This window comes from Macaca fascicularis, chromosome 12 (assembly GCF_037993035.2).
Source record: "Macaca fascicularis isolate 582-1 chromosome 12, T2T-MFA8v1.1".
NCBI classification, from domain to species: Eukaryota; Metazoa; Chordata; class Mammalia; order Primates; family Cercopithecidae; genus Macaca; species Macaca fascicularis.
Genome location: NC_088386.1, coordinates 108664915 through 108692776, shown reverse-complemented (window position 1 = coordinate 108692776; position 27862 = coordinate 108664915). Strand labels below are relative to the sequence as shown.

Here is a 27862-nt window from a genome sequence, read left to right as displayed (position 1 = left end):
TGTAATTGACTAATTGCTGAAGACTCAGTATGAACAAATCTGAATGCCAAAAACTCCAGGGGAGCCCAGTTTTTGGTGAGCACCATGTTTTCTAGGTTCTACTTTCAGGAGCTCTACCAGGTTCTCACAGTAAAAAGGAAAGAAATATTCCCTATGCGTTCTGCATGGAGAGGGAAAAAGCAGCCATTGTGAAATATGCTCAGAGAATTCTGTCCTTCCTAACAAGTGCTGCCCTCAAGAGAAACTATTTTGCTGGAACCTAATCTACTGGGGTTTTATCAGAGCCTAACTGACATCAAAGAAGGGAAGTACCCAACCCCAGCCCCCTCTAAGCCATCCTGTCCCACTAAGTGGGGGCAAAAACTTAGAAGCACTTGTGAAGATTACAGCTCAGCAATATAGCCTCATTATATGACTGAGACCTAATTACAGGATCATAGCATGCTTCCCCTCCCACCATACCTTACTACCATATAACTAAAAGCTTATTTACTGCAGTTCCTTTTACCTAGTACATCATGTCCAGCTTTCAACAAAAAACTACAAGGCATACTAAAAGGCAAACAACAACAACAACAACAACAACAACAAACAAAAACCCCACAGTTTGCAGAGACAGAAGCAGCTCAGAACCAGACTCATATACAGTAAGGATTTTGATATTATCAAGCCTGTAATTTAAAACAACTATGATTAATATGCTACGGATTCTAACAGAAAAAGGTAGACAACACTCAAGAACAGATAGGCAATTCAGCAGAAAGATGGAATTCTAAGAAAGAATCAAAAAGAACTGCAGAAGCCAAAAACACTGTGACAGAGATGAAGAATGCCTTTGATGGTGTGATTAGTAGATTAGACATATCTGAGGAAAGAATTAATGAGCTTGAGGATATGTCCACAGAAACTTCCACAACTAAAAAGCAGAGAGTGGAGTGATATAATTAAAATATTGAGAAAAAAAGAAAAAAAAACAAAAACAAAAAAACACCAACCTAGAATTTTGTATCTTGTACGTTATTCTTCAAAGTGAAGAAGTACATAGTTGATTGTATCATGCTTCACTTTATAGCAATTTGCAGATACTATGATTCTTGCAAATTGAAGGTTTGTGGCAATCCTGCACTGAACGTCTATCCATGGTATTTTCCCAACATGTGCTCACTCTGTGTCTCTGTGTGATATTTTGGTAATTCTCACAATAATTCCTTTTATCATTATTATTATATCTGTTATGGTTATTTATGATCAGCAATCTTTGATTTTACTACTGCAATTGTTTTAGAATGCCATGAACTGCACTCATATAAGAGAGCACGTTTAACTGATAAATGTCGTGTGTGCTCTGCCTGCTCCACTGACTCACCATGCTCCCATCCCTCTGCCTCATTCTCAGGCCTCCATTTTCTCTGAAGCACAATATTTAAATTAGGTCAATTAATAACCCTACGATAGCCTCTAAGTGTTCAAGTAGAAGGAGGAGTTGCAGGTCTCTCACTTAGAATCAAAAGCTAGAAATGATTAAACTTAGTAAGGAAGGCAAGTCAAAATGTGAGGTAAGTTGGAAGGTAGGCCTTTTGTGTTAAACAGTTTAGCCAATTTGTGAATGTAAAAGTTCTTGAAGAAAATAAAAACTGCTACTCCAGGGAACACATGAATGATAAGAAAGCAAAACAGTCTTACTGCAAATATGGAGAAAGTCTTAGTGGTCTGGATAGAAGATCAAACCAGCTACAACATTCCATTAAGCCAAAGCCCAATCCAGAGCAAGCCTGTAATTCTAATCAATTTTTTTGAGGGCCAAGAGAGGTGAGGAAGCTGCAGAATAAAAGTAGAAAGCTAGTGGATCTAGCAAAGACAATGATGAAGGTGGACATATTAAACAACAGATTTCCATTGTAGAGGGAAGAGCCTTATACTGGAAGATGCCATTTATGATTTTCATAGCTAAAGTCAATGTCTGGCTTCAAGGCTACAAAGGACAGGGAAAATCTCTTGTTAGGGACTAATGTTGGTGGCTTGAAGTTAAAGCCAATGATTACCATTCTGAAAATCCTAGAGCCCTTAAGAATCATGCTAAATTTACTCTGGCTGTGTTCTGTAAATGGAACAACAAAACTTTGATGACAGCACATCTCTTTACAGCATGGTTTTCTTAATATATATTTTAATCCCACTGATGAGACCTATTGCTCAGAAAAAAGATTCCTATCAAAATATTACTGCTCATTGACAATGCACCTGATCATCCAAAAGCTACAATGGAGATATATAAACAGAATAATGTTGTTTTCATGACTACTAACATAACATCCATTCTGCAGCTCATGGATCAAGAAACAATTTCAACTTTTAATTATTATTTAAGAAAGACATTTCATAAAGCTAGAGTTGCCATACATAGTGATTCCTCTGATGGATCTGGGCAAAATAAATTGAAAATGTTCTGGAAAGAATTCACCACTTTAGATGCCATTAAGAATATTCTTTATTCATGGGAAGATGTCAAAATATCAACATCAACAGGGGTCTGGAAGAAGTTGATTCTAACCCTCATCGAAGACTGAAGGGTTTAAAACTTTAGTGGAGGAAGCAACTGCAGAAGTGGTAGAAATAGCAAGGGAACTAGAATTAGAAGTGGAGCCTAAAGATGTGACTCCATTGCTCTAATCTCATGATAAAACTTGAACAAATGAGGAGTTGATTTTTATAAATGAACACAGAAAATAGTTTCCTGAGATGGAAACTTCTCCTCGTGAAGATGCTCTGAACGTTGTTGAAATGACAATAAAATATCTAAAATATTACATAAACTTAGTTTACAAAGCAGTAGCAGGGTATAAGAGTATTGATTAAATTTTGAAAGAAGCTCTACTGTGAGTAAAATGCTGTCAAACAGCATTGCATGCTACGGATAAATATTTTGTGAAACAAAGAGTCAATTGATACAGCAAACTTCAATGTTGTATTTTAAGAAATTGACACAGCCACCTCAACCTTTAGCAACTACTACCCTGATCAGTCAGTAGCCATCAATATGGAGGCAGGACCTTCCACTAACAAAAAGATTACAACTTGCTAAAGGCTCAGATGCTAACTAGCATTTTTTTTGGCAATAAAAACTTTTAAATTAAGTTATGTCTATTGGGTTCTTTAGACTTACTTCTATTGCACACTTAATGGACTATAGTAGGGTATAAACCTAACTTTTGCACGCACTGAGAAACCAAAACTTTCATGACTTGCTTTGAGACATTCGCTTTATTGTGGTGGTCTGGAACCAAACCCACAATATCTTTGAAGTATGCCTGTTAAGACTTTCCCAAACAAACAAAAATAGAGAAAATTTGTTGCCAGTAAACCTGCCTTGCAAAAAATGTTAAAAGAAGTTTTTCAGGGGCCGGGTGCGGTGGCTCAGGCCTGTAATCCCAGCACTTTGGGAGGCCGAGACGGGCGGATCATGAGGTCAGGAGATCGAAACCATCCTGGCTAACATGGTGAAACCCCGTGTCTAGTAAAAAATACAAAAAACTAGCCGGGCGAGGTGGCGGGCGCCTGTAGTCCCAGCTCCTCGGGAGGCTGAGGCAGGAGAATGGTGTAAACCCGGGAGGCGGAGCTTGCAGTGAGCTGAGGTCCTGCCACTGCACTCCAGCCTGGGCGACAGAGCGAGACTCCATTTCAAAAAAAAAAAAGAAGTTTTTCAGAGAGGGATAATAATATAGGTCAGAAATTTTGCTTTACATAAAGAGCATCAGAGAAGGAATACGTGAAGGTAAAACAAAAACTTATTCTTCTATTCTTAATTGGTTGAATATACAACAGTTTGTTAATAATAGCAGGCTGGACACGGTGGCTCACGCCTGTATCCCCAGTACTTTGGGAGGCCAAGGTGGGCGGATCACAAGGTCAGGAGATCGAGACCATCCTGGCTAACACAGTGAAACCCTATCTCTACTAAAAATACAAAAAATTAGCTGGGCATGGTGGCAGGCGCCTGTAGTCCCAGCTACTCGGGAGGCTGAGGCAGGAGAATCGCTTGAACCCAGGAGGCGGAGGTTGCAGTGAGCCGAGATCATGCCACTGCACTCCAGCCTGGGCTACAGAGCGAGGCTCCATCTCAAAAAATAAAAATAAAAATAAATAATAATAATAATAATATTATTGGTAATGGCAATAATGTATTTAGTGTTTGTAACTTACGGATAACCTTGCACTATCCATGAGGTAGTACAGTGTTACTCAAAAGTAGATTTGGATTAGATGCAAATGTATATTGAAAATGCCAGAGCAACTACTAAAAAAAGTAAATAAATAAGTAAGTATACTGTAGTTGATATGCTAAAGAGCAAAAAAAAAGGATCACATACAAAATGCTAAATTAAACCACAAAAGGCAAAAAAAGAGTGGAAGAACAAAAAACAATGAATAGAATGCAGTAACAAATAAGGAAGATATTAATCCAACAATATCAATAATTAAACATCAATTGTCGTGAACACCAATGAAAGGAGATTGTCAGAATGGATCAAAAGACCCAACTATATATTTTCTACAAGAAATGCACTTTAAATATAAATACACATCAAGATTAAACATAAAGGGATGGAGAAAGATATAATAACTCGAATCAAAAGAAAACTCAGTAGCTACATTAATTTCAGAGAGAGCAGACTTCAAAGCAAGGAATGTTATCACAGATAAAGACGGACTTTACATAATGATAAAAGGACTCAATTCTCCAAGAAGACGTAACAATCCTTAAAGTGTATGCACCGAACAACAGAGCATGAAAATACACGAGCCACAAACTTATAAAACTCCGAGGAGAAATAGATGAATACACTATTTTAGTTGGAAACTTCAACACCCATCAGTAATGGACAGATTCAGCAGGCAGAAAATCAGTAAAGACATAGTTGAACTCAACAGCACTAACAATCAACTGCATATAAATGACATCTATAAAATACTTCATCCAACAACAGCAGACGACACATTCTTCTCAAGCTCACATGGAACATTCACCAAGACAGACCACATTCTTGGCCATAAAATGCACCTCAACAAATTTAAAAATAAAAATCATACAATGTTTGCTCTCAAATCCCCCAGTGAAATTAAGCTAGATACCAGTAACAGAAAGGTAGCTTGAAGATCCCCAAGTACTGGAAGATTAAACAACCCACTTGTAAATAACACTTGGATCAAAGAAGAAATCTCGAGAGATATCTCAAAGACAATATCGTCAATATGTTAGTTCTTCCTAACTTCATCTATAGATTCAATGTAATTTCAAGGGAAATTGCAGCAAACTATTTGTGGACATTGACAGAGTGATTCTAACATTTACATGGGGAAGCAAAAGACTCAGAGTAGCCAACACAATATTGAAGGAAAACTAAGTCAGAGTACTGACACTACTTGACTTCAAGCCTTACTATAAACTTCCAGTAGTCAAGATAGTGTAGTATTGGCAAAAGAATACACAGGTCAATAGAACAGAATAGTGAACCCAGAAATAGATACCCACAAATACAGTCAACTGATATTTGGCAAAGGAGCAAAGGCAATATGATGGAGAAAAGACAGTCTTTTCAACAAATTGTGCTGAAGCAACTGGACATCTGCATGCAAAAATAAATACATAAATCTGGCACCACCTTATACTTTTCAGAAAAACTCCAAAACACTGATAACAGCAAATGATTCCAAGGATGTGGATGGGAATGCAATATGGTATAGCCACATTGAAAGACAGTCTGGCAGTTTCTTACAAAACTAAACATACTCTTACCACATGATCCAGCAGTTATAGTCCTTGATAATTATTCAAATTATATTTTATTTTAAAAAACCTGCACACAGATGTTCATAACAGTTTTATTCATAATTGCCAAAACTTGGAAAAAACCATAATGTCCTTCACTAGGTGAATAAACAGTGGTACATCCAGACAATGGAATATTATTCAGCCCTAAAAAAATGAGTTATTGGATACAAAAAACAGAAAGAATGAATAATACCTACTATTTGATAGCACAGCAGGGTGACTATAGTCAATAATAACTTAATTGTACACTTTACAATAACCAAGAGTGTAACTGGGTTGTTCGTAACGCAAAGCATGAATGCATAAAGGGATAGATACCCCATTCTCCATGATGTGATTATTCCACATTGCGTGCCTGTATAAAAACATCTCATGTACCCCATAAATATATACTCACAAAAATTAAAAATTAAACATAAATGAGTTCTCAAGCCATGGAAAGACAGGCTGGGAACTTAAATTCCTAATCAAAAGAGCCCAGTTTGAAAAGGCTACATATTGTATGTCTACCTATATATCATTTTGCAAAAAACAAAACTATGGAGACAGTTATAAATCCATGGTTTCCAGGGGTTGGTGAGCAGGAAGGATGCAGAGACAGAGCAAAGAAGATTTTCAAGACAGTGAAACTATTCTGTATGATACTATAATGATGGATGATACATGCCATTATACATTTGTCAAAACCCATAGAATAGAGAACATTAAGAAGGAACTCTAATGAACTATGGTGTTGGGGTGATAACGATGTGTTAACGTAGCTTCATCAAAGACAACAAATGTACCAAACACGTGGGATGCTGATAGTGGGGGAGGCTTTGCCTGTGTGAAATCAAAAAAGTATATGGAAACTCTCTGTACTGTCCACTCAATTTTGCTGTGAACCTACAATTGCTCTAAAAATTAAATTCTAGGTCAGGTGCCCTGGCTCACACCTGTAATCCCGACACTGTGGGAGGCCTAGGCAGGAGGATTGCTTGAGTCCAGGACTTTGAGAACAGCCTGGGCAATATGGCGAGTCCCCATCTCTACAAAAAATTTTAAAAGTTCGACAGGCATGGTAGTGCATGCCTGTGGTCCCAGTTACTTGAGAGGCTTGAGGCAAGAGGATCGCTTGAGCCAGTGCACTCTAGCCTGGGCAACACAGTGAGACCCTATCTAAAAAAAAAAAAGTAAAAAGTCTATTTTAAAAAATTTGCTAGGCATTCGATGAACTTTAAAGATCATGTTTCTAACAGAAAATAAACAACCTTGCATTAGTGAATGGAATTTTTTTTTAGGACAAATGCTATGTTGAAGCACAGAGAAATGTAAAGAATCTGTAAGACAACTTAGGTGAAAGCTTTAGATACTCGGTTCTATGAATATACGCAAAAACGAACGGTGAAATGGAAATCTTAATTGAAATGTTTAAGTTCTAAGCATCAAAATTTTTACCTTTTTTTTTGGAAGAATGTCAGTGGGAAATACTGCCTGAAGACTTACATTCGGGTATGGCTTAACTTTCTTTTTTTTTTTTCTTTTCTTTTTCTTTTTTTGTTTTTTAAGGCGAGGAGCACTTTTATGTAGACTTCATTTCTCTCTAAATGCTTAGAGGAGAACGGCCTGGTGGTCTGGGTCCCTGCTCCCTTCCCAAGAAGTGGCATGGAAGCTCTGGCAAAGAGGAGTGATGTGGCAAGCGGTTCACTGATTAGAGTAGGAAGCGTAAAAAATACCCCCCACCTTGGAAGAGTTGCTCAAGGCCAGGCCCGTGTGATAGTGGTCAGGCAGCCCACTGACCATGCTGGGGAAGACAGGACGTTCTCCCAGGTCTGGCTACTGAAGCCTGGGTGTTCTCGGGACCCCTCTGTGTGTGCGTGTGCGGCTTCGCTGGCTTAGGCGTGGCTCGCTGGGGCGCCACGGACGGTAAGGAGAATGCCCCCTCTCTCGGTGTAGGGCAGAGCTTGTGCGGATGGGGCCCGGCCGCGACCCGCGGCCAACCCTGGCGTTTTCTTCGCTTCTATGTCGGATGTGGCGCGTGGAGGAGTCGCTGGAGAAATGCCGGTCGGAGGGCAGATACGCGACCTGGCGGCGGGGAGGGAAAGGCGGTCGAGCCCAGGGAAAGAACGAAGTGGGCGGTCGGGGGGAGCGGAAGTCTCCTCTGCCCGCTCGGTCCCCTCGGCCGTGTGGGTCCGCTCGGTCGTCTCGGGGCCGCCTTCGGCCCGCCGGGGCTGCACGTCTGTTGGCGTGGCCATGCCTGACCCACCCGTCCACGGCTTCGCGGCGGGGCAGGTCCACGCCCCAAGCATCTGCCAGGTGGGCCAACAGCAGCTGGGAAAGGTGGCGGTGCGCGCGCTCGTCCCAGTGCACGCCGTCGGGGAGCCGGTGCCGCGCGGCGTGGCGGAAGTGGAAATGCAGGTCCAGCACGTCGAAGCCGCGCCTCTCCGCCTCGGCGGAGCTGTAGAAGTTGGCCTCCATCACGTCTTCGCGCAGGTGGGCGCGGCGGAGATGGCGCGCGCAAGGGAGGCAGCTTCCCGAGATGGTGTCAGCCACGGGCATGGCCGTGTTCCACAGCAAGAGGCAGGACGTGGGCAGCGCCCAGTCCAGCCGCGCAAACAGGCTCTCCACGTCACGCCGGTAGCTCCTGGGGAAGCCCCGGCCATCCCTGGCCAGGTCCCAGAGGCAGGAGTTCATGACCACCACGTCTGGGGCGGGCTCGGACCTACGCAGCTCCTCCACGACGCGTTCCGCGTAGTGCGAGTACACGCGCGTGAGGAAGTAGAAGCGCACCAGGTGGTGGCCCGAGCGGAACTGGCGCACCTCGCGGTAGTGGCGGCCGTAGTGCATGCGGCCGCTGCTGCAGCCCACCAGCAGCATGTCGCGCTCGAAGCTCAGCTCGCCCTTGGCCTTCAGCTGACTGGAGGACAGCAGGCAGTCCTTCTGCAGCAGGAGCACCAGGTCCTTGTACACGGCCAGCTGGACCGAGTCCCCCATGACCACCACGAACTTGTTGTGCAGCAGCTGCCGGACTTCGCAGGCTCGCAGCTGGGCCATGGCGGCGGAGGCAGGGCGCGCGGCTGAGCTCCCGCCTTTCTTCAGCGCAGATCCCAAGAGGATTCAGGGACCTGCAGGACCGCTAGGTGCAGGACCGCTAGGTGCAGGACCGCTAGGTGCAGGACCGCTAGGTGCAGGACCGCTAAGGTCGTCTCTGCTCAGCGCCCGGGCGTGGGCCGAGGAAAGACGCTGGGGTCGCGCCCCTGAAGGCCGCCTGAGCGCAGTTTACTTCAGCCGGGGTGTGACCTCTGAACCACGGAGGCTCCCTTGCGAGTACTGGCTCCACCTGGCGGAGGGGAGGCGCGGAACCCCCGCGGGAGCGCCCCGCTAGCCGTGGGGCGGCGAGCGCTCCATTTGGGTGGATCTGTGCTGACTTTCAAGTAGCGCCGCCGCGGACTGCGCTTAGTTTGCTCTCAGTGCCGCCTGCCCACGGCCTTCTCTTTGTTTTACCAGCAGCGGCTCGCCAGTGGAGGCCGCCGTCCAGTGTGGAGGCCGCTTCTTAGTGTTGCCTCTCAGCGTTCCTGTGTCCGGTGGAGAATGTCTTCATCACCGGCTTGGCTCTCCTTCCGTGCCAACTCCTATCCTGGGGCATTTGGGAAATGCCTCCTCTGGAGGAGGGATGCCATTCCTAGGGGTAGAGCCCGTCCTGGGGACTGACCTGGTAGGTCAGTCTGTTGGCAGAATACTCAGGGCAACCTGTACTGGACTGCTCAACTCTATTTTAGTTAAAATATTTCTTACCAGCTCATGGAGGATTCACATGCACTTATAACAAATAATACAGAGATCACCGTGTACGCTTTACCCATTTCCCCCACCGGTGGCGTCTTAAGTTGTAGTACCTCGGCGCACTCAACATACAGACTCTTTCCTCTGCAAAAGGATGCCTCCCATTGTCCTTCCAGTGCCAACCACCTTCTTCCCCCTCCATTGCCCTGATGCCTGGCAACCACTAAGCTGTTCTACACTTACAGAATTTTGCCATTTCAAGAATTCTATTTAAATGGAATGACATAATATGTAAGCTTGGGGGACTGGCTTTTTTCCCCCTGAAGCATTGTTCTCTGCAAATTCGTTCAGTGTGTTTACTTTGTAAACCCTGACCACCTGTTTTCTGTACTAGGAAGTGAGTTTCCAGTGGTACCAAGGTATCAATACTTTGTTCCCTTTTTATTGCTGAGTACTATTCAATGGTATGGATGGATGTACCATAGTCAGTTTAACCAGTTACCCGTTGAAAGGACTGGAGGGTTTCCACTCAGGCTATTACACATCGCATTGTTACGAGCATTCCTGGGCAGGTTTTTCTACAAACCTAGGTTTTCATTTCTCCAGGATAAACCCAGAACTGCAACTGCTGAGTGGTATAATAGTTATGTATTTATTTAGGGCTTTAGGAAATGCCCAGACTGTTCGCCAGAGCGGCTGTACCATTTTATGTTCCCACTAGTAATGAATTAGTGGCTAATTTCTTTGTTTCTGAGGTGTAGATATGCATATCCTGGATATGTAAAAACCCTGGAATTCTTATCTATATGGAGATGGATATGACTTTCCTGGTTGTATGAACCCTGGTTTCCTTCCTCCTTGGATATGGATGTATAAGTGTCAAGCTGTGTAACGTAGGCCTCCTTTATCTTTCGGTATGGATGTGAGCTTCTACCCTGTGTAATCCTAGCCTCTTCATCCTTGTTTAGGAATATGAGCTTTCTGCTGAATAAATCTGGACTTCTTTCTCTCCATCCTTGGTTCTGAGTGCAAAATTCTTGGACCTATTTTTAACAGAGGTTAATAAACAATCACCTTTTAAAATATTCCTTATGATTGTCCTATTTATCAGTTAAGACCTTTGTGTGAAACAGCTAATTTTGGAGCCAGTTATTGTAATTTTTAGTTATGACATAAACATTGTGAAAATTGTCAGTCAAAATGCAGTCACTTGTGTTAAAAATCTCTGACAAATAGAGGTAAGGAAAGCCATGAAGGGAGAATTCTCGTGCATAAATGTCCCAAAGGAAGTATCACAAAAGTGTCCACAAAAACCACAATCTTGCACAAAGGCCATCACAATCTTACAATCTTACACCTCTGTCAGAACATCTGCCCAGCAACTGCCTGTCCACCCTTGGACTGGCACCACCCTTGTTGTTACTGATCCTTGTAGCCAGAATAATTATCTAAAAACAGTGACACAATCCGCATTTTTCCTTTAGAAACCTCTGTCTTCCTTTACTTTCCTGAATACTCGCATAGTTAACTATGGCACATATGTTCTCACTGCAATACCTATTTCTGAATAAACATAATTTCCTTTTGCAGAATCTCCTTCTGTGTTTTCTATTTAGGTTGACAATATAAATTCATGAAAACCATAAAATTCATAAATAGACCGTTATCAAGAATTGTACTTGTCTATACATTAAGGGGACTTTATATGCTTTCATCCTTACCTATTTTATATAAATATATATATAAAATACTAGATATAAATCAATTGGTTTGGTAATTTCTTCTCATATTTTACATATTTTTAATTAGTGGGAGCGTCAAAGCCTTTTGCCTTCACTGCAAATGAAAGCATGATTTGTATTGGTTTAACAACTACTTTTTGGCCCCTAAAATCAATTGTTTGTCCTTATTGCCAAGAAAGAAAGCTGAAATTATTCACTAGTGTATGTAAGAATTACCTGAAATTTTATATTATTTCGTGAAAACAAAGTGATTTATTTGTATGTTGCATTTTAAGGGTAATAATTGAATAAAACTAAAGTCAGTTTATAATAACCTACACAATCACCTTTTGTTCAGACTACCTTAATGGACATGCTACCCTCTCTTGGGGAGATTTTGTCACCTTCAGGATAAAATGAAGAAAAAGGTTTTAAACCCAAGTTATGGTGATATAGAAGCCTCATACTGTATCTTTTTTTAAATTTTTGGACGGAGTCTTGCTCTGTCACCCAGGCTGGAGTGCAGTGGTGCTATCTCAGCTCACTGCAGCTTCCACTTCCCGGGTTCAAGCGATTCTCCTGCCTCAGCCTCCCAAGTCGCTGAGACTACAGGTGCCCACAACCATGCCCGGCTAATTTTTGTATTTTTAGTAGAGGTGGGGTTTTGCCATGTTGGCCAGGCTGGTCTTGAACTCCTGACCTTAGGTGATCTGGCTGCCTCAGCCTCCCAAAGTGCTGGGATTACACACATGAGCCATCGTGCCCAGCTTCATTCTGCATCTTTAAAATGAACATGTATGGCTAAAGAAGCATTATGTTTATTTGAATGCTATTATAATATTGAAGTTGAAACTTCAATATGATTAAAGGAAAGAAACCAATTTTAATTTCTTTTAAGGGGTTATTTTTTTTTTTTTGCAAAGATGAAGAGGTCTGTCTTAAGAGCACAATGAATAAATACTGTCATTTAACCAGTTAATTTTTACAGCGTTCTTATCTACTTGTTTATCCATATTGAGTTTTTAAAAAATCAGTTAATTTATAGATTTGTGGGTTTTTTTGTGTTGTATAAATACAACCTTAAAAGACATTGTTCTGTGTTGTAATTCCACTCTATGTACAAAGACATTTCATTTTAGGACCAGTAAATGTTAAAGCTAATAGAAAACCACGTCAACATTTACTTTGTTTAACTCATTTTCCAATATTATCATTTTAATTGTTTATTTCCAATGCCTAAAATTTGTTATTAATGATATAAGAATATGCAATATGTTCAATTTAAAGTATAGCATAATATGAACATACTTTATGATATTTTAAAGTGTTTTTTCAGTATTCTTCAGCATTTTTTCAGTATTTTTCCAGTATTTTTTTCAGTATTTTAAAAAATTGCAAATACATGACCTTAAAAATTCTAGAGAAGAACAAATAAATATTCAATCTTGTATTTACTCCTACCTGTTCTCAAAGATGTGTATCCATCCAGTCCTCTTTTTACAGTGTCACAAATAATTAAATATGTGTATATGCTTTTATATTTTTACATAAAATATCCATAGTATTCTATAACTTACTTTTTCATGTAACATTATATGACAAACATCTACCTTGAGTCAAGTACCCTAGAAAACAGAGCTTAAAGAAAAAGCTGATGTGCTCACTTATTCGCAGGCAAATCCCAGAGAAATAGGAATAAGGGAAGAAAAGAGAACAAATATGATGGGATACATTACTGGGCTGACTATGTGGGTGTCAGTTGCAACTGACTGCATGATCTCATGGGATCATCTTCCCAGATGTTGAGTAAACGGTTTCATGTCAGGACAGTTAATCTCTGAAATGAAGGGAGAAAAGTGTTATCTATTAGCTCAGTCTCCCACATGTGAAAAGTTCATTCTCTGTACAGGGCATTCAGTTCCCCTGTGATTCCAGATTACCAGTGTGTAATCTGGTAATTACTTTTACCTTAAACTTAATTGTGATATTAAGTTCTCACCAGTGTGTGAGAACTAAATGGATTCCCCTGCCACTAATAGCTCAGCAGCAACAGAAAATCCCTGGGGGCCTAAGGTGGGCGGTTATAGTAATGTCTGAGAAAGTGAATTGTCACCGTAACACCAGGGTAAAACTAGGGCCTGAACACAAGTACCATCAAAAGAATCTGATGTGCTACTATGTATTGATGACTGAAACATGCTTTTCTGGGTTTCTTGTGCCTTACAGGTATAGCTCATACCTTTAAATGGCTGAATAGTACTTCATTGAAGGAATACACTACAAGGTATTTAAATAATCTAATAATATTTGTAATGATAATAAAGGAAAAAGGAAATAAGGCAAGGAAGGATGGGAAAGGGCAAACTATTGTCTTTGGTCTTTAGTCAGGAACTTGTCAATGAATTCTTTCATCCAAAACTCCAACCTCTATTTCCTACCTCTAACTCACTCAAGATCCAATCCCATATGCATTCTTCCAATTCCTGTTGATACATATTAGCTAGGTCATGAAATGCCTTTAGCATGGGAGCTGGGATTATACTTCCGTGCACAAGTTGTGTTAAGACGTGATCTGGCTATTGGCCTAGAAGCAGTGAGAGATGATAATGTTACACCTTGAGATCATGCAAATTTACAATTTCAGTGTAATCATTACACAGTCTCCAGGCAAGCAGAAACTGTTATTCTCTGGTGAGGAGGATGAGGCTGCTTATATCAGCCAGGAAATCTCAGGAGAATCCAGGGGTTCAAGATTACAATGCTTATCCACCTAAATGTCATTATCCCAGATACTAATGGTCTCAAGATTTTCTATCTGGGTTTTGACAATGACTTGGGAGAATGCTTGCAACTGTACATTTAGTTCTGTTTACATCTCTAACAAGGCCGTAAATGGATTCCAGTCTTAATTTTTCACCACAGTCTGTCCTGAGTTTATATTAATGCTACCATAGCAATCCTCTGGCAATCAGAACATGCCTTAAGTTAGCAATTAACTGCTTTGAGCCTATCATTTTCTTTTTACAAGTTATCTAGGCCTATCAAAAGTAGCAACCTTACTCCATTATCTTTTAATTTATCATTTACCCATACTGATTACCACAAATACTTGGGCTCATTCTTTTACCTTTACATTAAACTTAATTGTGATATCATTGTGTGCCATGGGTTATTAGCATCCTACTTAACACAGTAATGGTATCCCCCTTGCCTTCCAACAAGTGGGCATTCCAACTCCAAAATCCCATTTTAAAGGTCTGTGTTCTAGAACATTTTCTGGTCTCGAATTGCTTGAGTCCTTGTATTAGTTTCCTGGGGATACCATAACAAATTACCATAAATTGGGTGGCTTAAAACAACAGAAATGTATAATCTCCTTTTTGAAGAGATGAGAAGTGCTAAATGAAGGTGGGTGTCATCAAGGCCATCTTTCCTCTGAAATCTCCAGGGGAAGATCCTTCCTTGCCTTTTCCAGTATGGGGTAGCCCTATGAGTTCCTTGGTTTATGGCAGCATAAGTCCAATTTCTGCACCAGTCTTCACATGGTTTTCTCCCTGTGTGTTTTTGTCTCTTTTTTCCTGAGGAGGACACCAGTCATACTGGATAAGGGCCAACCCCACTCCAGTATGACTTCATCTTCACTAATTACATCTATAATGATGCTATTTCCAATAAGATCACACATTCTGAGATATTGAAGGTTAGGACTTCAACACATCTTTTGGTGGGGCACAATTTAACGTATAATGGCCCTCACTCCTTCGAAAAAGAGCCTGAGCCAAGGATTAAATGTTGATGGACAAGTGTGATTCCATTGGTGAGAGAATGAGGGAAATGGGAAATGTTGGAGGGAAGACCAGGAAATAATTCACAGTCAAATATTATCATTTTAGCCACATTTCTCAAGGCACAGCGAAGTACAGTTGTTTACAAAGCAAATGTGCTTATTTATTCATGTATGATATTTTCAGATAAAGAATAAAGATAAAATTAGGCTCAAGCAAGTCAATCCCAGGGAGTCAGGAATAGAGCATAACTTTTCTGCTTGGTGCTCTTCTGGATCCTGTCTCCCATTGGTTATAATTTGCCCATTAGGGCTTTAACTCCTCTATAACTGGGTTGTTATATGTCATGTTATATAACTGGGTTGTTATATGTTAATGTCCTAGACCCTTTAGCAGCATCTTGGTAAACCCAGCTGTGTGGTGCTTTATCCATGTCTGGAAACAGTGAGAAGAGTGAGAGACTTCAGGCATGTGACCAGACAGTCATGTGAATGGGTGTTACGTGTATCTTTAGGTTTACAATTTCAGCTCCCATCGCCATTTGCTTGATATTCATGAGGGAAAGGAGTAAGAGGAGAAGTCTTCCTCTTTCAGGTATGATTCTCTAATTAATTACTCCGATATTTTTGCACAATCTATTCTTGCTCTTTGTACTTATTAACTCTGAGCATGGAAAACCTTTGAGAATTTCTTTGATATTTAGACCTCTTCTACTCAGGGCATTTGGGGCCATAGTTTCCCTGCTCTATTTCCCCCAGTGATCAGACCCTGTCTACTTCTAGTGTCTTCTCAAATTGTCATCAGAATCTCTTATTTTCCAAAACTGCAATTTTTATTTAAAAAATTATTTTTCTATGATTTCAGAGTAATTAGGAACAGGAGGAAAAAAGAAAATTGTGCTTGTTCTGCCATCTTAAACTGAATGATACCCACTTAGTTTGTTGATTGTGGAAATAAGTATCCCACTGTTCTAGTTTCACTAATAGTTCTATTGGATTTATAAGTTAGAGTTATTCTGGGTTTAAGAGTTAAAGAGTAAACCACATAGATGGTAATTAACATAAGGAGGAAAAATCAGGGCCTTAGGAAGCTACCAGACTGAAAATTTAGAGAAATGCATTATGATAAACAGATGAGCTCATTGGCCCAAGAGGTTTTTCTGACCATCCTATTTCATGTCTCCTTCCCTTTCTCCATCACTCAGAATCCACACCCTGCTTGATTTTTCTCCACAATCCTTATGGCTGCTTGAGATTTTATTATTTGTTTATTTTCTACCTATCCTCTCAGATTTCATGAGGAAATGGCTTGTTTCTGTTTGTTGCAGTATCCTCAATTCTTAGAATGATGTTTGGGTGCATGTCTGGTTCTCAATAAATACTTATTTAATGAAAGAAAGAATGAGCCATGGAGTTCGTTATTGGAAGAGATATTTAAAAACTACTTTATGTACCCATCTAAAACTTGAATTGCCTAAATAACATGTCAACTAAGCAGTCATTCAGACATGATACTATGTGTGTTTATGTTTGGTTTTGGGAAACTTTCTGCTTTCCATGATGTCCATTAGTCCTCAGAAAGTTGGACCATAACAGAGTATCTCTCTGATATTTTTAAGCATCTTTTTTTATTCCTCGAGATACTTCCATGTGGTAGTGTTTAATATATTTGAATACCATTTGGATGGCATGGTTCTCCTGAGTAGTCTTTTATACTGGCCCCTGATCTCTTCAATTATTACTACCTAGGCATGATTTCTATTCTGTGTTAGTGCATGGTTCTATATACAAATAGGTATAATGATAGAATAAGAAAGATAATTCAGAAATATGTAACCATAGGCACAGCAAGAATTTCTTTATATGAAGATAAAGTGGATTCCTGTGGGATAATGTCCCCCTTCCCTTCCAAAAGCTAGTGAGATTTGGTTCTAGGATCCTCTGTCCTGGTGGATTTGTAACTCTGCAAGTTTTGAGGGAAGAACTAGGGAAGCAAGAGTTGCCTCTTCCACTCCTAAGTCTCTCTGTTTCTTTTATCTCATGTATATCCTGTGCTCTTCTTTGGTTTGCTGACTGAGCAGTAATCTCAACACTGTCATGTTCATGTTGTCATTTACATCATTTATTAAAGCTAGACCAGCTTTTGTGGTTGGTTCTAGTTTATAAGCGTCTTCTCCAATCCTAGTTATTCTTTTCAGAATGCATTGCAAGTCAGATATGACATTCAAAAGTAACCCAAATTTTCCAGGTGTGGTCTGATCAACACAACCTAGGTTTGGATTATTACCTCCTTTGTTCAATTAATACTGCCTAAAACCTAATCCGCTTTTTTGGAGGATCTGCCATGCTCATGACTCACATTGACTTTACCTCCCACTAACCTCCCTGAGTCATTTTATAGCTGATAAGTATTGTCTTCCCTGTCCCAAACTTATGCCTCTGGCTTTTTGAATTTGAGAGCAATTCTCAAGACTTATTACTGCTAGATTTATTCTATTGTTCCAGTTGGCTAAGATCTTTTTATTCCATTGCTACAGCCTGTCAAGATCTTTCTGGATTCTAATTATTTCATCCCAGTTAGACAATGTCCTTCTCAGCAATCTGCAAACGATGCTTTAATACGTGTTCCTTTTATGTCTGCAAGTCAATAATAAAAATTCTGAACTAGATAGGACAGGGTAAAGGAATTGGGATACATACGCAACTCCCTTCAGTTTTACATTGATCCAGTTTTCAGTAGACTTTGGATATAGTTTGTTTAACCTATTATTGATCCACGTAATTATTTTGCTTCTAGTACTTATTTCTCCATCTTATACAAAGGAAAATTGTGAAATTGTGTCAAACATATTTCTTATAGATTAGGTTTACTAGGGTTCACAGATTTAACAGCATAACCTCACAAAGATGTGCAGGATGATGACTGTTATCTTCTTCCTGCTTCTCCTAATCCACTACACCCTGATTTGTGTCCCTGGAAGCTGTCCTTCGTACACTGCATTAACTAGATTCCTTTGTCCTGCACTGGCAGGAGATTGCAGGAGGGCAGGAGGAGAATGAGATCACAATATGTATTTCCCCAGATTGCTCTCTTCATAGCCAGAGATAATCAGTAGTTTAGTGTAAGTGGCTTAGTTCTTCTACCAAAGTCCACAATATCCCTCCAATGAACTCTCCAGCTGAAGATACAGCTACAACCCTCTCCAGGTTCCCATACATATTTTCCTCCTGGCCCCTTCAAATCTAAAGGCCAGGGCAGGCTGCATGGTCTTGCAAATTGTGTGGTCATATAGGGTCTCATGCTTGGTTTAATGCTAGGCTATCCCTATCATGAAATTCTTAATCAATTTTTAGTGGGGGGGGGCTACATATTATTCAGACAGTCCTTCTGTGGTCGGTACTGATTCTCCCCAGTTGCTTTACTGCCTCTCTAAGTTTCCTTTAACCCTGACCCATGCTTTTATGAGGATTCTCTTTTCTAAACTCTCCTCTAGTACATTAATTTGTTATATGTGCATCTGTTCCCTTCCTGGACCTTGACTAATACAGAAGGAAATGAGGTGAGTCTAAGATTTTTTATGCGAGTCTTTGTTGGCTCCTAGTGATCATTGCTTCTTTAGGTTCTCTATACCTATTCCTTTATATAAAAGATTCTAAAATTTTAGCTGAAATCAATGTAACTTTTACTTGTCTTAATTTGCCAAATCTTTCTTTGTCCCAGTTTTCAAAGATTGGCTGGTGTTTGCCTGTCTCCAGTTTTATTCCTCTTTACTGTTTGTGATCGTCCCTCAAAGGTCACTGGAAATGTTTGGTTTAATGATTTAATTTGAAGATTCTTTAGAGACCTTTAGAAATAATTCAGGACCAGAAGTTTAACTATGCTTCCTTCTCCAGCTAAAGCTACAGTTTCCTCTTGTAAACATGTTTTGTCTTTTCTTCAGTCCAAAGAGAGGTTTGCTTTTTCCTTGTCATTAGTCAATATATCATTGGTCCCCAACAGAGAACATTCCCTTCCTTTCCTTCTACTTGCACTCATAAAAGACTTGAAATACATTTTTTTTTTTTGGAAAAAAAAAAAAAACCAAAAAACCCTTCCTTTATTTGGTGCTACAAACATCCTGAAACTTAATTCTGTGCCACCATCTAATATTAATTATTTCCTCACTGTTTCTTTCATCAGATAGATCTTTTGAACCTATAGAGAGAACAGAGATATTAACATACAAATTCAGAGACTGAAGTCAGCCTCCACTCCCTTCCAGGTCTAAGAAGGAAGGATTCTTTACTGTTTCTGCCTCCTTAGGGCTGGAATCCTGTCATTCTGATTGGAATCCTCAGAATAGGGACATATCAGATTGATTTTCAACAGAAAAGGCCTGTAAATAGAAATGATTATAGGGATTCAAGTTTGGACTGCAAAGCAGAAAGGTTTCAGGTAAGAGTTGTAAGGAAGAATCCAGAAATATGGTAGGTGTTAGGGAGGCACTGTCATGAGGATGGCTGAGGCCTGAAAAGAGGGCACATTTTGTTTTGCTACAAACTGTCTGTTCAAGAGACTTATATAAGGATCTGAGTACTTTTCAATGCTTTTTTGGTGATTGCTGTGTTACACATATGCTAAGACCAGTTATGAGAAGGGCACTTCAAAATCTGAGCTCAGGAACTACATTGGTTTCTTTAAGATATCTGGTATTTTTCTCCCTCTGTGGCTTCATTATTTACAATTGCACAGTTAGAATTACATTTATGTGAACTCTTGAAGTCATCTTCCATCTCAGTATTTCCTGGCGTAAAAATCAAGCTTATCTAATTTTTTAAAATGAATATCCTGAAATCTTGGTCACTATTTCTGCAACTATATTCCATGCTATAATAGTCCTGGCAGATTTTATTTAGAATAGACTAAAATAAAAATATTCTGTGGGAAATGTTTAGAAAATGCTGTTTATTATATATCCCTTCCAAGATGAGTATCAAGATGAGTATAGGCACATTCACATATTAAGGATTCTGCAAAGTGTTGCTATAAAGGCATTTGCTTAACTTGGTTTAGCCAAGGAATTCCCCAACCCATTTATACCTAAGTTTATTGTCTATACTCTGCACTAACAGGACTTCACTATTTGGTCTTGTTTTACATGATTTTACTATTCAATAAACTTAGGAAACTAAAGTTGTAAATATCTTTGTTGTTAAAATCAGGACCTCACAGAAAATCTATTTATCTAAACATTGCATTTACCCTTGTAGGGGCCATAGAATAAAAATTTCTTTTTCTCTGAAGTTTTGCAGAAAATCAACTTAGAAATGCAGATGAATAGGAGAAAAGCATATAAAATTTATTTTACTTTGCATAACATAAGGGAATCACAGGAGAATGATTACCCAATGATCCAATGGGGTACAGATGCCTGTATACCCTTCTTCCTAGGGCAAAGGGAGATGGGGGAGTGTGGCAATTTGAGACATAATAAATGATTTTTAGGGGAAAATAAATGGATTTGAAGAAAATACAATGGCCTAGGACAAAGTCTTTTGATCCCACAGAACAGACAGTGACTGGTTAAATGATTCTCTTTGAAGTACTGAATGGACCAAAAAGGAAGACAATGGTTTGGACAAAAGTCTGTCCAGATCTGTTAGTATTTGTTCCTGCCATATGAATTAAGTGAATGCAAATGCAAGGAAGGGAACAGAGGTAATTGTTTTCTTCTTTGGTGGGTCTGGATTTCAGGCAGATAAAGGAACTTCAGAGACCAGCTTCATCAAGTGCTTTGATAGAGACAGAGGATTGATAGACAGGAAGGGGTAGGGGAAGGTCAAAGAGACCTTGAGGTTGATTCTTAGTTCAGTATGTCAAAGCTGCTGGGGTACCAGTTTCTGAGCCCCAATAACTTCATCAGAGTAAATATTCTCAGGACAATATAGCGTGAAAAGAATGTTTCCTCTTCAAAAATTCTGTTTGAAACCATATCCATGCCATGTTCACCAATCCTAAACAATAATTTTGTGAATCTTCTGCAGTCCTACTCTAGCTCCCACTTTGAAGGATCCACTGACCACCCCCTACATCTTATTAATACCTTCACTTTTTTCTCTGAAATTCAGATGCAACTAAGACTGTCAAAATAGCAATCTCCCTTAGCACAGTAAGCAAATAAAACTAGCTTTGCTTTATCAACAGATTATTTTCAGGCTGGTGTCAGCATTTAAGGGTCTGGTCACAGAATACTCTTTTCACATAAACTTATTTCCATCCTGGAGAACAAGTGTTTGAAGGACACACTTGAGGGGATGTAGGCTCACAGGATTGTGCAGGAGGATTCAGTCCCCAAGAAGACCTGGATTCAAGCTATCAAAAATCATCTTCTCAGCCTGGCACAGTGGCTCACACCTATAATCCCAGCACTTTGGGAGGCCAAGGTGGGCGTACCACAAGGTCAGGAGATCAAGACCATCCTGTCTAACATAGTGAAACCCTGTCTCTACTAAAAATACAAAAAATTAACCGGGTTTTGTGGCACACGCCTGTAGTCCCAGCTACTCTGGAGACTGAGGCAGGAGAATTGCTTGACCTGGGAGGCAGAGGTGGCAGTGAACAGAGATCGTGCCACTGCACTTTAGCCTGGGTGGCAGAGTGAGACTCCGTCTCAAAAAAAAAAAAAAAAAGAAAAAAAAGAAAAAATCTTATCTTCAATCAAATTGCATGATATTTCTTAAGGAAAGCATCTATGTCAACATGTTTATATACACTAAGAGGAGTTAGTCCTTCCTTCATGTATTTCTTCTATGGATAATTTAATACCAGGTGTTATGATCTGAATGTTTTCCCCAAAATTCATGCATTGACACTTAATCACCAATATGATAAGACGTGGGGTCTTTAGGAGGTGTGAAGTCATAAGGGTAGAGCCCTCATGGATGAGATTGGGGCCCTTATAAAAGAACTTGAGGGAGTAGGTTCATTCTGTCTCACTCTTCTGCTATGTGAGAACACAGTGTTCATCTCTTTTTCTCTTTCTGTCTCTTCCACATATAAGAACACCTAACCAGTACCATCTGTGAGGAACAGGCTCTCACCAGACAGCAAACTTGCAGCGCCTTAATCTTGGACTTCCCAAGCTCCAGAACTGTAAGAAATAAATTTCTATTGTTTATAAATTAGGCAGTCTCAGGTATTTTGTTACAGTAATACAAATGAACTAAGACACAAGTATGAAGAATTTTATTTTCAATTTTCATGAAATGAAATCCAATTTGTCTTTCTTCTGCATTTTTTCTTATGAAGGGTGGATCTCAAAAGTTTGTATCTGGAATTTTAAAGAGAATAGACTGAGATAAAGAGCTCTTAAAAGATCCTCCAGATGGAACTTTAAAATTTCCATTAACTAATGCAATCTAGTAAGCCTCATCTCAGTAAGGACAAGTCTTTGTCCCACAGCTATCTGGGGTTTCTAGGAAAGCTACATAATTTTAGGAATGTCTCAGTAATCTGTTCAGTAGGCTTTATACAGGGAGATGAATCTGGGAGAATATAGCCGATGAGGTATATTCCCTGTGTCTAATACTCTCATCTCTCCAGATAGCTGTCGTCTGCCATTTTGTCACCTGCTCATGTCCTGTCCTCTCTGCCATTTCCTTCTCCACTGTACCTCCTACCCCAAGCTGACCCCACCAGGTGAGGTAGGCAGAAAACAGAAGCCTAATTCAAACCATTGCACAATGTTACTGTATCTCATAGCTAAAAATATTAACATTAAAAAAGTTATACCTCTGTAACTACCTGAGCCTCACATTTTTCATTTGACTGATGACTATTATAGCAACAGTCCTTAGTACCTCAAAGGTTGTTACCATGACTAGAACATGAAAGAACTAAAAAAGTAAAGCTTTAAATGAATGTAAACCATTATTGACATGTAAAGGTGGTAATAGGTGTAGGTACTATTTCACATTAAAGTAAAAGTACAGTAATAGGAAAAATGATGGCCACTCTAAATATTTTTACTATGTTAATACGGTTTTCAGAAAAATTTTAGTATAAGGTAATGGCTGTCATTTTTGCCTATCAGCTCAGCTTTAGTTTTGAATTTAATTCATTCAGGCTAGAAAACCACAGCAGTGATCAAAGGCATAATTATAACATATTTATAGCCTATTATTGTAACATTCTGAAGTAAAGGGCAAAAATTCCACCCAGTGAACTTGTTCTTCCTGTTACTGACACAAGATTGAGATATTTAAATGCTAAGACATGGATCCCTGAGGCAGAACATAAAATATTTATAATGAAGGGAGTATGAGCCAATAAATTTCAATTATGAATGTTTTTAGCTAGAAGAAATAATAAATAACTTTCCACAGGCAATATTTCAGTTTGCATTTATTGTACCTCGTCATACCAGATTTTCAGGAAACAATAATGATTGCATAGTAGGACCCTAAATTACTCTCATGTTTAATGAACAATTAAACTGTTAAGCTTTGATTAAGATATAAGAGCCTCCCTAATTTGACTGTGAGATGTGGTTTCCTTGGAAAGGTATAGATCGTGATAATACCAATAAAGAGATTTTAATTTATATACTTTCTATTGAATAAAAGTAATTTCAGATATAAGTAAGCCTTGTAAAAGGATTACCAAACTCATAGGTTTAGGGAAGAAGGGAAAGAAGAGCATTTAACTAATAGGGAAATGAATTATGTACTTGGGATGTCTTATCTCTAATCCATTTAAACAGTTTTAAAATTTGGCAGGGAAAATGGCCTAAATTACATATAATGATGCATAAAAATTGCTAGGACAAGTCAGGCACAGTGGCTCTTGCTTGTAAACCTAGCGCTTTGGAAGGCCGAGGCTGGAGGATCACTTGAGCTCAAGAGTTTGAGACTAGCCTGGGGAACATAGTGAGCCCTTGTCTCTACAAAAAATTTAAAAGTTCACTGAGCATGGTTGCACATGCCTGTAGTCCCAGTGACTCCAGAGGCTGAGGTGGGAGGATTGCTTGATCCCAGGAGGTAGAGGCTGAAGTGAGTCATGATTGCATCACAGCACTCCAACCTGGGTGACAGAGAAAGACACTGTTCCAAAAAAATTAAAATTAAAAAAATTTCTAGGAGATATTGTGGTACGTGGGAAGTAATGCAAGATGAGAGGCAGAAGACTTAAATCAGAGTTCTGCGTTTGTAACTTACTAGCTGTGTGACTCTGTACAAGTCAGTTATCTTGCTAGACTCTCCTGTTCCTTTATTTATGAGGCAACAACAAGAAGACATACCTTGCATAGTTGTAAATATGAAGTGAGATAACTCAACCTGGGCTCTCCAGGAAGCAGAACCTGAGTGCAAGCTTGTTATCGGCATTTGTGATCCTGGAAAAAGGTAGGAATGAGGGACAGGGAAACCAGGCCAAGAAGGAGAGAGAGCCAATGAGTTGCCAGTAGACCACGGTTATAAGTGCCACCTTGCCAATCACTAAGAGATTGAGAACTGTCACATGAAATGTCAATCAGGATCACCCATCTAGGGGAAGAATAGGAGAATTTATTAACTCTATTTCCTTCCCCTGTTGATCACCCATGCGGTGTGTTATGGGCTAAATTGTTTCTGCCCCAGTCCCTGATTTGTATGTTGAAGTCTTAACTTTCAATACATCAGAATGTAACTCTATAGGGTAACTATATTGGATATAAGGCCTTTAAAGTGGTGATTAAGGTAACATGAGGCCCTTAGGATAAGCCCTAATCTAATCTGACTGGTGTTCTGATCTAAGAAGAGGAAATGTGGACATGCAGAGGGACACCATGGGGTTTGTATGCAAGAGGGGAAGACCATGCAGCCATCTGAAAACTAAGGAGAGAAGCCTCAGAAGAAACCAAACCTGCTGACACCTTAATCTTGAACTTCTCGCCTCCAAAACTGTGAGAAAATACATTTCTGTTAGTGAAGCCACCCAGCCTGTGGTCTTTTGTTACGGCAGCCTTAACAAACTGATAGAGGGTGTTAACTTTCCCACACTCCGGGTGCTACATGTGTAAATAGAGAGTAGATTTCATTCCTAGTCCCAAGCTGAGGTGCCAACAGAATAGCCCCAAGTGAGAAATGAGAGGTAGACTCTTGGGGTGAAGTGCTGTCATGCTCTACCTGAGCCCTCACACATCAGGTGGTCAAGTTGGTGTCTGCAACAGGACAGATGCAACTAAGAAAACCTGAAAAGGTGCACAAAAGGTAGTAATACAATATACAACTGTATTTTTAAATGGTAAGTTTGTTAATAATAATCAAAACTACCTTTTAGTACTTTATGGATTTATGTAGAATTCCTTAGGAATGCGTATGGCTCATGAACTCAGTTACATCACTCAATTTCACTTTAAATCATGTTCATGTACAACTTTCTGAAACCAGAGAATTGTACCAAATAGCCACATATTTATTTCAAAGAGCAAGCAAAATGTTAGAGTCTTTCTAAAAGAGTAAACAAACTATATACCTAAAAAGATAAAGCATTAGACAAAATATAGCATTGCTTTCATTGTTTTTGTATATGTGCCTGCTTCCCTTGAAATCCATAGCACCAGGATTTGGCCTTCAAATTCCATGTACCATGGTCTATTGCAAAGAATCCTGAATTGGACACACTAGAAAGATGAGTGATTTTCTTGGTCACAGAAGGCGTGCATATGGTTATAAGTTTGGTTACATGAGACCACAAAAGCTTTCTGTTATATTTGTGTAGATGTCGGGAAATATCTCCATATTTCAGGGGTAGTTAAAGGGTTTGTGGATTGGTGAAGTGAGAAGGAGTGAGAGGAAATGTGGTTTCTGTGGGTGCAGAAATGGAGTCAGGAGTCCTGAGTGCTATGACATGAACAAGTACGGAGGGATGTGCCCACACAGAAATATCGGCAACTGAAAACTTACCCGTGATGAATTTCACATTTCAACAAACTCAACATCTGACATGCTTCTTATGTACGTTCTAGTCTAAGAAGACAACAGGCTGAAATCGCTCCACAAAGATGGCACTCAGTAGGAAGTCAAACTGGTTTTCATACAGATATAAAAATGTTGCTTTCTGAGAAGCCTGATCAATGTTGGTAAGATGAAATGTGAACACTAAAATTGCAGGCTTTGCATAAGTCATCGTTTAATAACTACCTTATTTACCTAATAGTTGAACATGGGAAAACAAGAGGAGACATATGTACTTGCTCACCCACTGTTTAGCTTTGTGTTCATCTCTGGCTGGATGCCATTTCCAGGTGTTTGGCATTGAGCCAAAGACTAAAATTAAACATTTGCTACAGCTCTGGGTGAGACACAGGGGTGATATAGGAAAGCTTGTTCAATTCTTGGCCCCTGACACTACTATTAGTGCCTCACTTTTCAGGGCTGTCAAGTATACCCACTCATTTAAAGAAAAGTAGAATAAGATAGAAATGTGATTAGAAAAAAATCTATTAATCACCATATATCAAAGCAAAGTCTCCCTCATAGTACATTATTTACTTAAAAACTTTAAGTACATTTTCATTTCTTTGGAAAAAGCATGTAGGATGAGTAATGCTTTTATTCTTTTCAGGGGTTGGTCCAAAGCATATTCTAACAGTGCTCATAGATATATGACATTGTGAAAATAAAATCTGGAAAAGCAAAAGCCAGAGATTCAGACATCAAAAAATATATAGGAGTTTGCCTATAGATGAATTCATCAAGTTGTATAATTTAATTCCCAGTTTTACAGGTATGAAAACTCTATTTTGGTAGTACTACAGAGGGAACTAGATTGGTGCCACAATCAAAGGCCCAATAGAATGATATCTAATGTAAGTTAGAATGAATCTGGATTAATTTATCACTAACATGGGGAGGTCTGCTTGATTTGCTATCCATATATTATAGGACAATAGGGCCTTAGCAAGTGCTTGTCTTCTGGATAAGTATACTTCATGGCTTTGAATGTTTGTGTTGTGTATTGAGGAAAAACAAAGAAAGGTTGAGAAATGACATAAATGTAACATTAAAGAAAAGTGAAAATAGTTCAAAAGTAAAGGATCAGTGGATTTCTAATCATGGCTGACCATTCCTTCATTTTTATTATCAGAGAGTACAGATCTTTGTCAATCAGATAAGCGAAGCCATACTGACTGGCCTCTCTCCACTACTACAGAGACCCCAGGGACAGACCTGATATGGTTTTCTATGCTAACATTTTATAAAAAAGCTTTAAGAGCTCAGCAATAGCCATCAGGTGTATTGGTCATGGGTGGAATGGTCAGAGAAGCATTTGCCCAAGTATAGCTAGCTTTTATTGCATCAGAGATGAAGCCTGGGTACTGCCTACTTACTCTTTTTAATCTCCAATGTTTTCAAAATGCCCAATGTCTAGGATTCAAAGAAAGGAAAAGGGTACAGGAAGATATGCATGTTTAACATTTTGATACCTGTATCACAATTAATGGTGGCTCTGCTTTAAGATCCTCAATATGGACTGTGCTTACTTTGGTATCACACACATTAGAAAGGAAAATTGAAGGGCTGAGAGACGAATCCTTTCTGTGGATTTATGGCCTAAAATTATAACCAGAGTACCCCCTTTCCCTGTCTTGAGATACCTGGAAAGCAGGAATTTGCAATCATGAAGGTTTCTCAAAGAGCAAGGATTTAAGGCAAGGGGAGATGGTTCACCTTGACACAGGTGATGTTTTATCTCAGCCATGGGGAAGGCTGATAATGCACTTGACCCAATATGCCCATATAGTG

The 27862-nt window shown here is 39.6% G+C and overlaps 1 protein-coding gene and 1 long non-coding RNA gene across 2 annotated transcripts; one reads left to right on the top strand and one right to left on the bottom strand.

The window, feature by feature from the left end:
* Positions 1 to 4253: 4253 nt before the first annotated feature.
* Positions 4254 to 10938, bottom strand: LOC141408146 (PC-esterase domain-containing protein 1B-like). Its single transcript, XM_074008622.1, has one exon. The coding sequence runs from the start codon at positions 8861 to 8863 to the stop codon at positions 7646 to 7648; it is 1218 nt and encodes a 405-aa protein (XP_073864723.1). The 5' UTR covers positions 8864 to 10938; the 3' UTR covers positions 4254 to 7645.
* Positions 10939 to 13512: 2574 nt separating this feature from the next.
* LOC141408222 (uncharacterized) lies at positions 13513 to 27093 on the top strand. The gene is made up of 2 exons (XR_012421452.1): positions 13513 to 13597; positions 22138 to 27093. It is a non-coding gene; the product is annotated as an uncharacterized lncRNA (long non-coding RNA).
* The last annotated feature ends 769 nt before the right edge of the window (positions 27094 to 27862 follow it).

Bases quoted from the DNA above. Each gene is read 5' to 3' on its own strand.
- LOC141408146 (XM_074008622.1), bottom strand. From the start codon at position 8,863: ATGGCCCAGCTGCGAGCCTGCGAAGTCCGGCAGCTGCTGCACAACAAG.